Genomic DNA, 12,873 nt, shown 5'->3' with positions numbered 1-12,873 from the left:
TTGGTGACTGATTGGGGAGTGATGATTGCCACCTGAGGAGAGAAGGAGAGAAAAGAACATAGGACACACACACACACACACACACACACACACACACACACACACACACACACACACACACACACACACACACACACACACACACACACACACACACACACACACACACACACACACACACACACACACACACACACACACACACACACACACAGGATACCTAAGAATAACACACACAGGGCCCATAAGAAGTCAGATCATTATTTTCCATTTTTCTAACAGGTGTCATTTACAATTTGTAGTAGCCTTCAAATCAATCCAGAACTTCAAGCAGTGCTCGACCATTCTATTTTACTTGTTGAATGTGTGGTCATACAAAGGAAGCTATTGTTACGAACAGCGTTTCGTGCCATAGGTTCAATCCGCTGCTCAACAGATTGCTTGTACTTTGAAAACTCATTAGTGTTCTCAACATGCCCAAGCAGCAGTTTATGGGCACTTACAATGTCTACTACAATGACTCTACTCTCTCAAGGTCCTGGTATTGTTCCTCACATTGGGCTGTGGACATCAGTCATGGAAGAGAGTTATGTTTACATGTGCAACATGAATACGGATACAACTGAATGGGTGTACAGTATCACCTTGACTAATCAGTAACTGCTACAGCCAAACTGGGGGAATGCATTTGATGGAACTCTGCTATTACACACAATATCAATATTGAGCTATTAGTTAACTTTACGTTATTGATATTCTACTGTAGATAGCTACTGTAGTATTCCTGGAGTTATTAAGGTTCACCATCCCCCAAACTGACACCTGGGCGTGGGTGCAGCCTGCTGTCTCCAGATCTCCTTTGGGTCCTGCGGGGCCAGTTGAAAATGATGCCCACAACATCTGGTTGCTCTGCCATGCCAGCAGGCAGGGGGCCAGCCAATTTGCCATGGTTCCATGCTCTCCTCAATTAAGCAGATGTCTGCATGCTGGATGCTGGATTAGTACCATTTTATAAAGAGCAGTCATCACACTCTCTCTCTCCAGCTGAGTCCCCAGGGAGGGCCAACCAGCGCAGGGTGCAATGTTACCAAGGATCTGAAACAATTACCTCTGTCCATTCTTATCCATCCGTCAAATTGATTTCTATCAGGCCTATTGAGAGATATATCAGCTGGGGGCTGAGCTACGCTGCTGTTGGTTTTGGCTGAGACTTGGTTGGAGGAAACCAAAGCAATTCGATTGGGAGAGGATTAGCACAGTGAGCTGGCTAGAGGGGCCATCTAGCTCGGAGCGATGGACGGTTAATGATTTGTATCCCGGGGCTAACATGAAGAGAATATAACAATTGTGTTGGCAGGTCAATGAGATAGACCCCACGTAGGCAGCTTACACTATCAGGTCTCGACTTCCACAGCTTTCTTGGGAGACACCAGCTCTTACATCTCACCACTGACAGGAAGGAAGAATCACTGATTTAAAAAATACTGCTGATAACCCTTTCATGCAGCCAAATTAGCTAGTGGCCTCATGGGTGGAATGTTATTCATATTTTTCATAATTTCAAAATCTATAAACATTTTCTTTTTTTAAGTAACCGAAAATCTGTTGTTTCTATGTCAATGGTCTTATGTGATGTATATAAAGTGTAATATTGGGATGCCAACTCAAAATGTAATACATTTAAACTATATCTGACATGGTGTTTTATTTTTTAAGCCCATAGCCATATGAGTGAGGTTTCAAAGTAGATATGTTTAAGACTACCAAGAAACACCAACCCTGATTTTAGCCCACTGCAGTACAAGGCAAAAAATATTGCCTCACTTAAGTGGGAAAACAATAAAACAGTGCACAATGGGCCCATAATCTCAATCACTCAGATGGAACATCAATATTTAATTACATTTTTTACTTTTTCTGCCAGACTGACATCTCTCTCTCTGCCATCTTTCTCTTTCTCTCCCTACAGAGGCTAACCAGATGAACAGTGTGGGTCCAGGATCATCACTAATGCCAGGCTTAGGGTCTCCTCCCCACCCCTACCCTTCCCTGGGACAGATCCCTAGCCCCTATGAGCAACAGCAACCTGGGAAAGAGCTCAATAAGTATGCCTCCCTCAAGGCTGTCGGTAAGAGACACATTTATTGCTCATTCTAAGATCTGCGGATATGGGAATACAGGAATAAGCGCTGAGCTGCTTCTCTGATTAACTTCATAATCAAAATAGCTAATCAGATTTCATCAGCTAATCAAAAGGTGTAATATAAAATTTAATCATCATTTCAAATCTAATAAAATGCATATATTTCACAGTGCAATATAAGAACCAGTGAAACCTTTGGAGACACCTACTGATTTAAGGGATTTCCTTTAAAAAACTATTTTCTATATTGTTAAATAATAGTGAAGAGATCAAAACTAGGAAGTAACACATGGAATCATGTAGTAATCAAAAAAGTTTTAAACAAATCAAAATATATTTTATATTTGAGATTCTTCAAACCCTTTGCCTTGATGACATTTTTTCACACTCTTGGCATCCTCTCAACCAGCTTTATGAGGTAGTCACCTGGAATGCATTTCAATTAACAGGTGTGCCTTGTTAAAAGTTAATTTGTGGAATTTCTTTCCTCAATGCGTTTGAGCCAATTAGTTGTGTTGTGACAAGGTAGGGGTGGTATACAGATGATAGCCCTATTTGGTAAAATACCATATGGCAAGAACAGCTCAAGTGAGCAAAGAGAAACGACAGTCCATCATTACAATTTAAAACATGAAGGTAAGTCAATCCGGAAAATGTCAAGAACTTTGAAAGTTTCTTCAAGTGCAGTCGCAAAACCCATCAAGTGCTATGATGAAACTGGCTCTCATGTAGTCCGCCACAGGAAAGGAAGACCCAGGGTTACCTCTGCTGCAGAGCATTAGTTTATTAAACTTAACTGCACCTCAGATTGTAGCCCAAATAAATGCTTCACAGAGTTCAAGTAACAGACACGTCTCAACATCAACTGTTCAGAGGAGACTGCGTGAATCAGGCCTTCATGGTCAAATTGCTGCAAAGAAACCACTACTAAAGGACATCAATAATAAGAAGAGACTTGCTTGGGCCAAGAAACACGAGCAATGGACATTAGACCAGTGGAAATCTGTCCTTTTGTCTGATGAGTCCAAATGTGAGATTTTTTATTCCAACCGCCATGTATTTGTGATACGCAGAGTAGGTGATGATCTCCGCCTGTGTGGTTCCCACCGTGAAGCATGGAGGAGGAGGTGTGATGGTGTGGGGTGCTTTGCTGGTGACACTGTCTGTGATTTATTTAAAATTCAATGCCCACTTAACCAGCATGGCGACCACAGAATTCTGCAGCGATACGCCATCCCATCTGGTTTGCGCTTAGTGGGACTATCATTCGTTTTTCAACAGGACAATGACCCAAAACAGACCTCCAGGCTGTGTAAGAGCATCAGATGACCTGGCCTCCACAATCACCCGACCTCAACCCAATTTAGACGGTTTGGGATGACTTGGACTGCAGAGTGAAGGAAAAGCAGACAACAAGTGCTCAGCATATGTGGGAACTTCTTCAAGACTGTTGGAAAATAATTCCTCATTAAGCTGGTTGAGAGAATGCCAAGCGTGTGCAAAGCTGTCATCAAGACAAAGGGTGGCTGCTTTGAAGAATCTAAAATCTATTTTGATTTGTTTAACACTTTTCAAATCAAATCTAATTAATTTTATTTGTCACATGCGCCGCTTACAACAGGTCTACACCTTAGAGTGAAATGCTTAAAAACAAACAAAATAGCACGGTTGGTTAAGAGCCAATAAAAAGGCAGCCATCCTCTCAGGCGCCATTCTTATTTTTTGGTTACTACATGATTCATGTGTTATTTCATAGTTTTGATGTCTTCAGTATTATTCTACAATGTAGAAAAATAAAGAAAACCCGTTTAATGAATAGGTGTGTCCAAACTTTTAACTGGTACTGCACATGCCATGCACACCTATAGTATGTGAGAAAGGGAAACCATTCCACTGAAATGGATGGGAATGGTACAGTATTTATTTGGCCATCTGTTAAATTGAAGGCATCTCTCTCATAAAAGAGGACGTGAGGATTATAAATATCAGAAGAGATCTCAAATGAGCATACGCCTCTGAAGCGTCGAACTTCCATGTAATCACACTCAAATGACATGATTAAATGTGGGCTAATTAACACAATGGAGATCTCAAATGATGAGCAAAAAAGAAAACAAGCAGCTAGTGTAGATATGTTCTGCTGCCTGCTGGAATGATCAGTTAGCCTGGTCTCCGTCTCCATCCTAGCATGCTGTATGGTTACTTACTGGGAGACACTGTTTATGTGACACTTTCCCTTTAAAGAAAAACCTCAAAGAAAGAGAGGCTCTCAACAAAAATATTTACACTGTGTAAACGGTTTATTTCAAATTAGACAGGATAACAGATGTGGAATTTTGCCTTTTAGAAAGGGAGGACAATAGCCTACCTTTTAGGAAAATTACTGGAAGTGATTTTGTCTCTCAAATTTCATGTCTCAAGGCTTGTCCATTGTTTTGCCTTTGTTGCTCTTAGGCGGCAATGAAATCCGTTTAAAAAAGAAAGAAAGTTCTCTATCACCTATAGCTTTGCTGCTGCACATCATGAATGAGGAACCTTGTGAAATGACGGACAGTCACTGTTACAGTACCTAAATCAACTAGTGAAGGTCTACATTGAGAGTCAGATCGTATTGACCACAGAACTGATATTAGAATCATGAAACCATGTCTCTTCAGTTATCCTTCAACATTATATTGGAAAATAGATGTTCTATAACATTTTGAGAGGGAAACTATAATAAATGAAACATCACAGCTTGACCCACCCCTTGCACCGGGGAAAAGCATTATTTACTGCAATGTGTCTTATGCCTCACCTCTCAATTCCCTGAGTGCTAAATCCAAGGTTTGGGAAATGATCAACCAAAATCTAGCAATCAATTATTCTCTCCCGCTGTCCCCCCCAGTGATGTTGTAAGGTCACAGAATTGGATTTCTCACAGACGTTTACAATCTGAACTGGCTAACTTATAAAGGAGCGGGAGCCCCATCAGGGAGGTGTCTGACGACATTTTGGATCTGCCTGCCGCTCTTCTGGCTGTAAACACTAGGCCAATTATTTCTCGTGCCATTCTCCAAAAAAGCTGTAATTATAATTGAGTTGAACATGACAATTCTGCAAGCAGCCTTCTCTTTGATGCATTCATTTAGGATACAAGTCTACATGAGGATCTCTGCAAGTTCAGTATTGTGTGTATGCCATAGACAGTGAATTAGATTGGGATTGTAATTTATGTATGGCTGTCGTGTGCCAGGGGATATTGTTGATTTCCTCGTCATGTAGTTATGTCAGAGACATTCCCTGTTATCTTTGCCTCTCCATTTGAAGCAAAATGCCATGGTGCTGAACTAATGCCTCTGAAATTTAGAAAAAGGGAATGATTAATGAGGCTCACAGGAAAGCAATGTCTAAGCATGTTGACTTTATCTCTTAAGTTTTTTTTTTTTACACTGACTGATGCTCAAACAGTCAGTCGTTTTCTCCGTAGACCAATAGGAGAAACAGGCGCGTGAGCTAGCAGAGCTGATAAACGCTCTGATGAATAAACCAGAGAGACAGGCATCAGAAACCAGCTCTGCTTCTGACGGGGAATTAAAAGAAGTGATGGAGACATATTTGATAGTGTTTATCACCCTAATTAAACAGGGGTCTCTTTATGGATTCGGCCCGATTCAACTAAAGGAACTTCAAAGCCCCTCGCCATAAATGGGGCTGGATGAGATGGCAGCTGTCAGAGTTGCAGAGGCACAATCCCACAGAGGATGGTGTGGCGGCGGGCATGTGGAACATTCACCAGATTCTCTCTGTGACATCATAGACAATCAGATGAAACTTCTCTGACTGCTGCTAATCTAGTGAAGAGGCGTCAAGCTGCAGACGGATCATTAGGGGATACAAAGACTGTGGTGAAACATACACTACCGTTCAAAAGTTTGGGGTCACTTAGAAATGTCCTTGTTTTTGAAAGAAAAGCACTTAATTTGTCATTAGGAAACCCTTTTGCAATTATGTTAGCACAGCTGAAAACAGTTGTCCTGATTAAAGAAGCAATAAAACTGGCCTTCTTTAGAGTAGTTGAGTATATCTGGAGCATCAGCATTTGTGAGTTCGATTACAGGCTCAAAATGGCAGCATCATTAAATAGTACCCGCAAAACACCAGACTCAACGTCAGCAGTGAAGAGGCGACTCTGAGATGCTGGCGTTCTAGGCAGAGTTGCAAAGAAAAAGCCATATCTCACACTGGCCAATAAAAATAAAAGATTAAGATGGGCAAAAGAACATAGACACTGGACAGAGGAACTCTGCCTAGAAGGCCTGCATCCCGGAGTCGCCTTTTCATTGTTGATGTTGAGACTGGTGTTTTGCGGGTACTATTTAATGAAGCTACCAGTTGAGGACTTGTGAGGCGCCTGTTTCTCAAACTAGACACTCTAAGGTACTCCTCTTGCTCAGTTGTGCACCGGGGCCTCCCACTCCTCTTTCTATTCTGGTTAGAGACAGTTTGTGCTGTTCTGTGAAGGGAGTAGTACACAGCGTTGTATGAGATCTTCAGTTTCTTGCCAATTTCTCACATGGAATACCCTTCATTTTTCAGAACAAGAATAGACTGACAAATTTCAGAAGAAAGCTCTTTGTTTCTGGCCATTTTGAGCCTGTAATTGAACCCACAAATGCTGATGCTCCAGATACTCAACTAGTCTAAAGAAGGCCAGTTTTATTGCTTCTTTAATCAGAACAACAGAATTCAGCTGTGCTAACATAATTGCAAAATGGTTTCCTAATGATCAATTAGCCTTTTTAAAGTAATAAACTTGGATTAGCAAACACAACGTGCCATTGGATCACAGGAGTGATGGTTGCTGACAATGGGCCTCTGTATGCCTGTGTAGATATTCCATTAAAAATCTGCAGTTTCCAGCTACAATAGTCATTTACAACATTAGCAATGTCTACACTGTATTTCTGATCAATTTTATGTTATGGGAGGGAGAACAGAGGAATGAGTGCCGGTGGGGAAACTTATTAAACTGTTTGGGTTGAGTCTATATGAATCAATGTTGTCCCCTCCCTGCTCTCTGAGTCTCTGATGTGTATTAAGCTGTGGGCCATTGATGTGTACGCTATGAAAGCACATTGTGCAGAGGGAGCTCTGTACTGCTCCTCTCTTGTTTGAGACGAGTCTCACTCTAATATGGCGTTGTCCGATCCAGAACATTGAGGCTGAGGTCGTCTGCCTCTCCCTCCGCCCACCAGGGTATCATAACAGATTAAAGGTCACCGGCAGGACATTTAATTAGAAAGTCTGAAATGTCACACAGGGAAATGACTAATGCTGTAGAGTATGGTGTTGCTCCACAATTAGTGACGGGATAAATTTTTTCAGAACAGGTCTGCACCAGACTGGACATGTCAAGTGACACCATGTAACAATGTCAGTGGCTGTTATGGGCAAATTATGTCCGATAGTTAAAGGACATATTAAATATACTATAGAAATCAAGTAAACATTCCAGAATGCTCAGGGACATATTCATCCTTCTGTAGCTCAGTTGGTAGAGCATGGCGCTTGTAACGCCAGGGTAGTGGGTTCGATCCCCGGGACCACCCATACGTAGAATGTATGCACACATGACTGTAAGTCGCTTTGGATAAAAGCGTCTGCTAAATGGCATATATCATATATTATTATATTATTATTATTATATTATTTGCATATTACAATATAACTGTGCACACAGCCAGCTTTGAAAAGAGCAAACTCCCCAACCAGTATGGAGGGGTGTGTTTACTATTAGCCAAAGCCTGCATGTTTCCAGATGATAATAATGGCATTGTTGGGAAAATCATTTACATTTATATTCAAATGGCATGATGATATACAAGACATATCAACAACATTCAACACGGCTCAGGCAAAATGTACTTATTCACCTCAGAATCCTTTAAAAAACCTTTAGCTACCATTTTCTCAACTGTTCCTCACCCCACATGACAATATGTTATCTATCCCAGTTTAGGATTATTATGGCATGTACATAAATATAGATTTGGAAACAGTCCAAAATCCTCAAATACTTCAATATCTCAACTAATCTAAATAAATCTCACCAAAGCAAAGACCTGAACATTTGCTATTGTCTGTGCATGACATTAACAAAATGGCTGTCATTCCAATATTTTTTCCATTGATGTTTTATTTGCTCTTGTGTATGTCTGTTTCCAGCGGAGAAGGTTAATGACAACTTCTACACCAACCGGCGGCACATGGTAGAGATGGCAGCCAAGGGCAGTCTCCCTATGCACCCGATGCATCGCATAGAGCAGGAGCCCAGCAACCCCTACAGCCCTCCCTTACAGCCTTCCCTAAAGCAGAACGGACACAAGTCCAAAAGCACCAAGGGCCACAGCAGCCACAGCAGCAGCTCCCATACCCTGGCCTATGGCTCCAACACCATCGCCAACCCGGGGATGCAGAAGAACTGGGACGGCTCAGAGACGGTGGGCCGCCGGCAGAGCCACGGCACTAAGAAACACTGCACCATAGAGCAGGTGAACGAGATGCACAGCACCTCGCGCAGCCAGCACTACATGCCCCCGCAGCCCTACTTTGTCAGCAACAGCAAGACAGAAGTGACTGTCTGATCTGAGAGCCCACCCCACCACCATAACCACTATAACCCCAGCTGCAAGAAAGAGAGAGAGCGCGAGAGCGAGAGAGAGCGCGAGAGCGAGAGAGCGCGAGAGCGAGAGAGTTGGTCAGAAGGTTGCTGTAGAGGCTGAAGTAGAACAGCGGTCCTGGATTGAGTGCTGTGTGTCAACTAATGCGTGTGGCTGACTGTGCATGTGACAGGCATGCGTGGGACTCCTGCCAGTGGGGGGAGAGTGACCACAACAACATACTCCAAACCTCCAAGGTTTCGGTCATCACTGTATTGGTGATTATATTGCAACTAATACAAACAAATCATATACTGCAAGTCAGACTAATAATAATCAGTGAGCAGAGCATAGTAATGATTGACCTCTGATGGACAGGTTAGCCGGGATGAGTCTGGAGCCATGCAGCGGTGGAAGAGACTGGAACTGGACAAAAGCCCAGTGGCAATAGACTTTTCCTATTGTCAGTATTAACTGAGATCTCAAAGGGCCTGAAAATGTGTATCATCTCATGTAGTTTCCACTGAATCCGCCGCGGATAAGCCAGTAGGTTTAGATCTAGACGCAGTGGAGCAGAGGAGTGGAGCAGCCGATAGTAAATGGATACATTGTTCTTCTCAACATTGATTGACATTTCCTCAGATTTTGTGTAGTGTATATACTGTGGGGGGGGGGGACTTGTTGGTAATGCTCATGCTCGGGAACCTCGAGCTCATGATTACATCTATCGGGAAACAGTGACAATTTCAGATATGAACTGTATATTCTCCTTCAGAAACTACAGAGCATGAGGTGGATGAGACTGCACCAAACCAGTTCTGTAGCCACAACGTTACACACACCCTACTCTGCTCTCTCTGGTGTTAGGGCTGTGCCTTTCTCTGAGGAAACTATGAAATACTGTTCAAATCAAAGAGCTCGTCTTATAAACCATTGTCTAAGGTGTGGAATTGACTTAAATGTCTTCATCTTGCAAACAGGTCCACAACTGTCAGTTGAAAACGGTGAGTTACATCTGTCATTTCACATTCTTTATTTCTGTTTCCATTCGACAATGCATTGTGTGTGCGTTTACCTTGGTACCTTAGAACAATGACAGAGAAAACACAGAAGGAATTGTGTCCTTTCCATACATGTAACGTCACTGCCAATACATTTGTGAATATATTGCCCATATATTTATGATAACTCCCAAATTGATTAGCATGGGATTAATGTTGTGCAGTGGTGCCTGTTTCTCACCCACCTCCATCAATACTACCAAATCTTTACATGGCCTAGAGCCAGGCCCCCCCATCTCAGACTGTTGTGGCAGTAGAAAACTACTGAGGGCTCCTTTACGGCTACCCAGAGAGATGTTAAAGGGTAGTAGATGTTCCCGAAACAACCATAAAAAGGTACAGCCTGAGTAAATATGGTGGATGGATTTAATTTAGTATGAGATCAAGCCCTGAATTAAGACAGAGAAGGTCCTCTGAAATCACCATGAGTTGATGTCATTGCATGCACAAATCAAACTAACGTTCTGTAAAAGAGAAATTGCAATACGTTATGTACTAATAATTGTTTTTAAAAAATGGTTTCCCTATTTTTCTTATTATTATTTAAAAAAAGAAAATCAACAGTTTCATCAACTTTATAAGATACACACATAAAAATGAAATGTGTTCATTTAGAATATCTGGAGTAGCCTACTAAATAAAACACCTGGGAGTACCCATGTACAAACACACAGGTCAAGATGTGCCTGTCTTTTCCATTGGGCTCGTTGTGCGTCATCAGATGAAAAATAGTACATTTTTCTCCCAACACTCCATTCTTGGAAGCCCACACGAGCGGCACAGTCCATTAGCATGCCACACTTACCAAAAAAAAGCGTTTTAAATAAAGGGCTTCTGATGCAATTTGCCATGTGTTGCGTTTGTCACTGCCCACTGATTCAAGAGCAGCCCACACTTTGTCCGCATGTCTTAATCATGCTTCTCAACTTTCCATGGCTTTCAACTGTCCATTAGTCTGTCTGCCAGTGACAAAGTGGCTCTAATGGCTGGAGGAGTGACAGCCAGCAGCTTGTCGTTCATTCTCTTACTCACCACATGAGATCTGGTAAGAATAGCCGTGAGTCACATTCCCTACTTTTAGAACTTTGGAAAGCATTAGAGGTGGACAAAAAGTATTTTTATTTTGTGGTTGGTACAGTATGAAAAACTAGACTAAGGGAACAATCCTCGATACTGATTTGCTAAGGCCTACTATACAATACGTGCTTGTATTTTTAACCACATTTGAACCAGATACTGTATGTATTGTATAGTCAGGCACACAACTATATGTTTTGAGTGTGTTATCACATTGTCAGTGAAACGTAATGCACCCATACTGTAGATTGCTGCAATATGCTAACAACCATCTCATTTCTCATAATAAATATGTTCAAACCTTTATTTTGCTGTTGCTTGACGAAACTCACAGTCACACAAACTGCAACACGTTGTATTTTTGTTTCATCACACAAGACACTTGTATGGAGAATTTTCTAGACTAGACTCGTCATATATGCAGTTTTTGGCATATATACAACGCATATCAGTTCAACATTTGCACCAATAAGACAGAAGACTTCAGAATACCAAATGATGTGATGCAAAAAAATGGATGCATATTTGTGTATTACATTTGTCTATACAAAACAATGTCCAACAATGAAAATGGTAAGGAAAAATACTGCAAATTGACTGCAAAAGGGCTGATTCTTTAGGTCATAAATATAGAGACATATTTAGTATGGCTGTACAGTACATAGTTACGGTGATGTTTTGGTAGGGCCATAGAATAAGTCTGTGCCTTGTGTCCAAATGAAATGTGCACCTGATTTAATTGTCCAAATACTGACTGGTCTAGGAACAGATTGATGCATAATATTATACCGTATAGCATGATATGAAATCACTGTTCCACTTCAAGGGACCCTCTCAATATCAATATCATATCCAACAAGAGTTCATTTAAAAAAAACTATAATCACCAGAAAATGTATCTGGTTTCTCAGTGTTAAAACATGTGCAAAAGTCCACAGCTCCATTGATTGTAGATAGAGTGCACCTATTATGCTGTTCCAGTCATGGAGGGAACCTAGAGTAACATTTATATGTGTAGTAGTGAAGTATAACTCCCTCACTCAAATAGCTTCCACTGATATAATAGCATAAAACATGTACATGACGTGTAGATTAACATTCCAGCTGACTGGTCATCATGCTACTTAATTGCATACTGTAAAGTAATAACACAATGGCCATTGACTCTAAATCATGTCCTATGAAATGATTGAACTATTTACATCCAAACTTTGCTCATTTCTCAATCTAAATAAAAAACATTCTCTACTTAATCCTCGTTGAACTAAATTGTGCCCCTGGCTGAGGCTGAATTGCATTCATGATGCAGCTAGTGGTCTTGGTTCCAACCTTTAGGAGTGGGAAGACAACGGTGCTCTTTGTCAGTGGATCATGTTATTCGTGAAGCACAACTGATTTTGTATCCTAACAAAATGAAATATTACTTGTCATAAATGTATGTGCAAGTTGGGAAGCGGAAACTCCATTGTATTGTACACATCTAAAATCATATTTACAATAAATCTGTTTCTTCTCAAGATTTTTGTGGTGAGGTACAGTATATCCATGGTTGCATTATTTGAATGTTGCATTTCTCTTGATCTTACTATGATTAGGCTTTAGCTTAGAGGGCTAACACTTGTGTCATTTAGCAGCCCTGTTAGCTCATCTATCAGCAGGAGAAGAGCCCTGCCTTTCTCTTCATGTTGAGATGGATCTTCATTAAAGCCCAATCTGTCCCTGGACGTTTTTATTGATACACAAACTCTGCTGACCTTTATATGGAGATTGTTCTCCTTCGACACCATACATCAGCAGCGAGGCGATGGTGTCAGCGCCACATTAAATGTTTGCTCAAACAGAAGGTACTTTAGAGGTACTATCGGGACCCTCACCTTCATTCTTTTCCATCTTCAAATTGGCCATTGAGTGGGGCAAGTTAAGATACAGAGGATTTTTTTTCTTCTACCGA

At 41.3% G+C, this 12,873-nt stretch overlaps 1 protein-coding gene across 1 annotated transcript in view; it reads left to right on the top strand.

Annotated features, from left to right (window-relative positions):
• The window catches only part of shisa9b (shisa family member 9b), a 37,407-nt gene extending 25,010 nt beyond the window's left edge, over positions 1 to 12,397 (top strand). Inside the window, exons 3-4 of the mRNA XM_046331568.1 lie at positions 1,970 to 2,128; positions 8,351 to 12,397. Coding sequence (XP_046187524.1) covers positions 1,970 to 2,128; positions 8,351 to 8,769 — 578 coding nt within the window. The 3' untranslated portion in view covers positions 8,770 to 12,397. The remainder of the gene's footprint in view (positions 1 to 1,969; positions 2,129 to 8,350) is intronic.
• Positions 12,398 to 12,873: the final 476 nt, after the last annotated feature.

This window comes from Oncorhynchus gorbuscha, linkage group LG26, assembly GCF_021184085.1.
Source record: "Oncorhynchus gorbuscha isolate QuinsamMale2020 ecotype Even-year linkage group LG26, OgorEven_v1.0, whole genome shotgun sequence".
Classification (NCBI taxonomy): Eukaryota; Metazoa; Chordata; class Actinopteri; order Salmoniformes; family Salmonidae; genus Oncorhynchus; species Oncorhynchus gorbuscha.
Note: the sequence above shows the minus strand (reverse complement) of the source record. Positions and strands in the feature narration are given on the sequence as shown.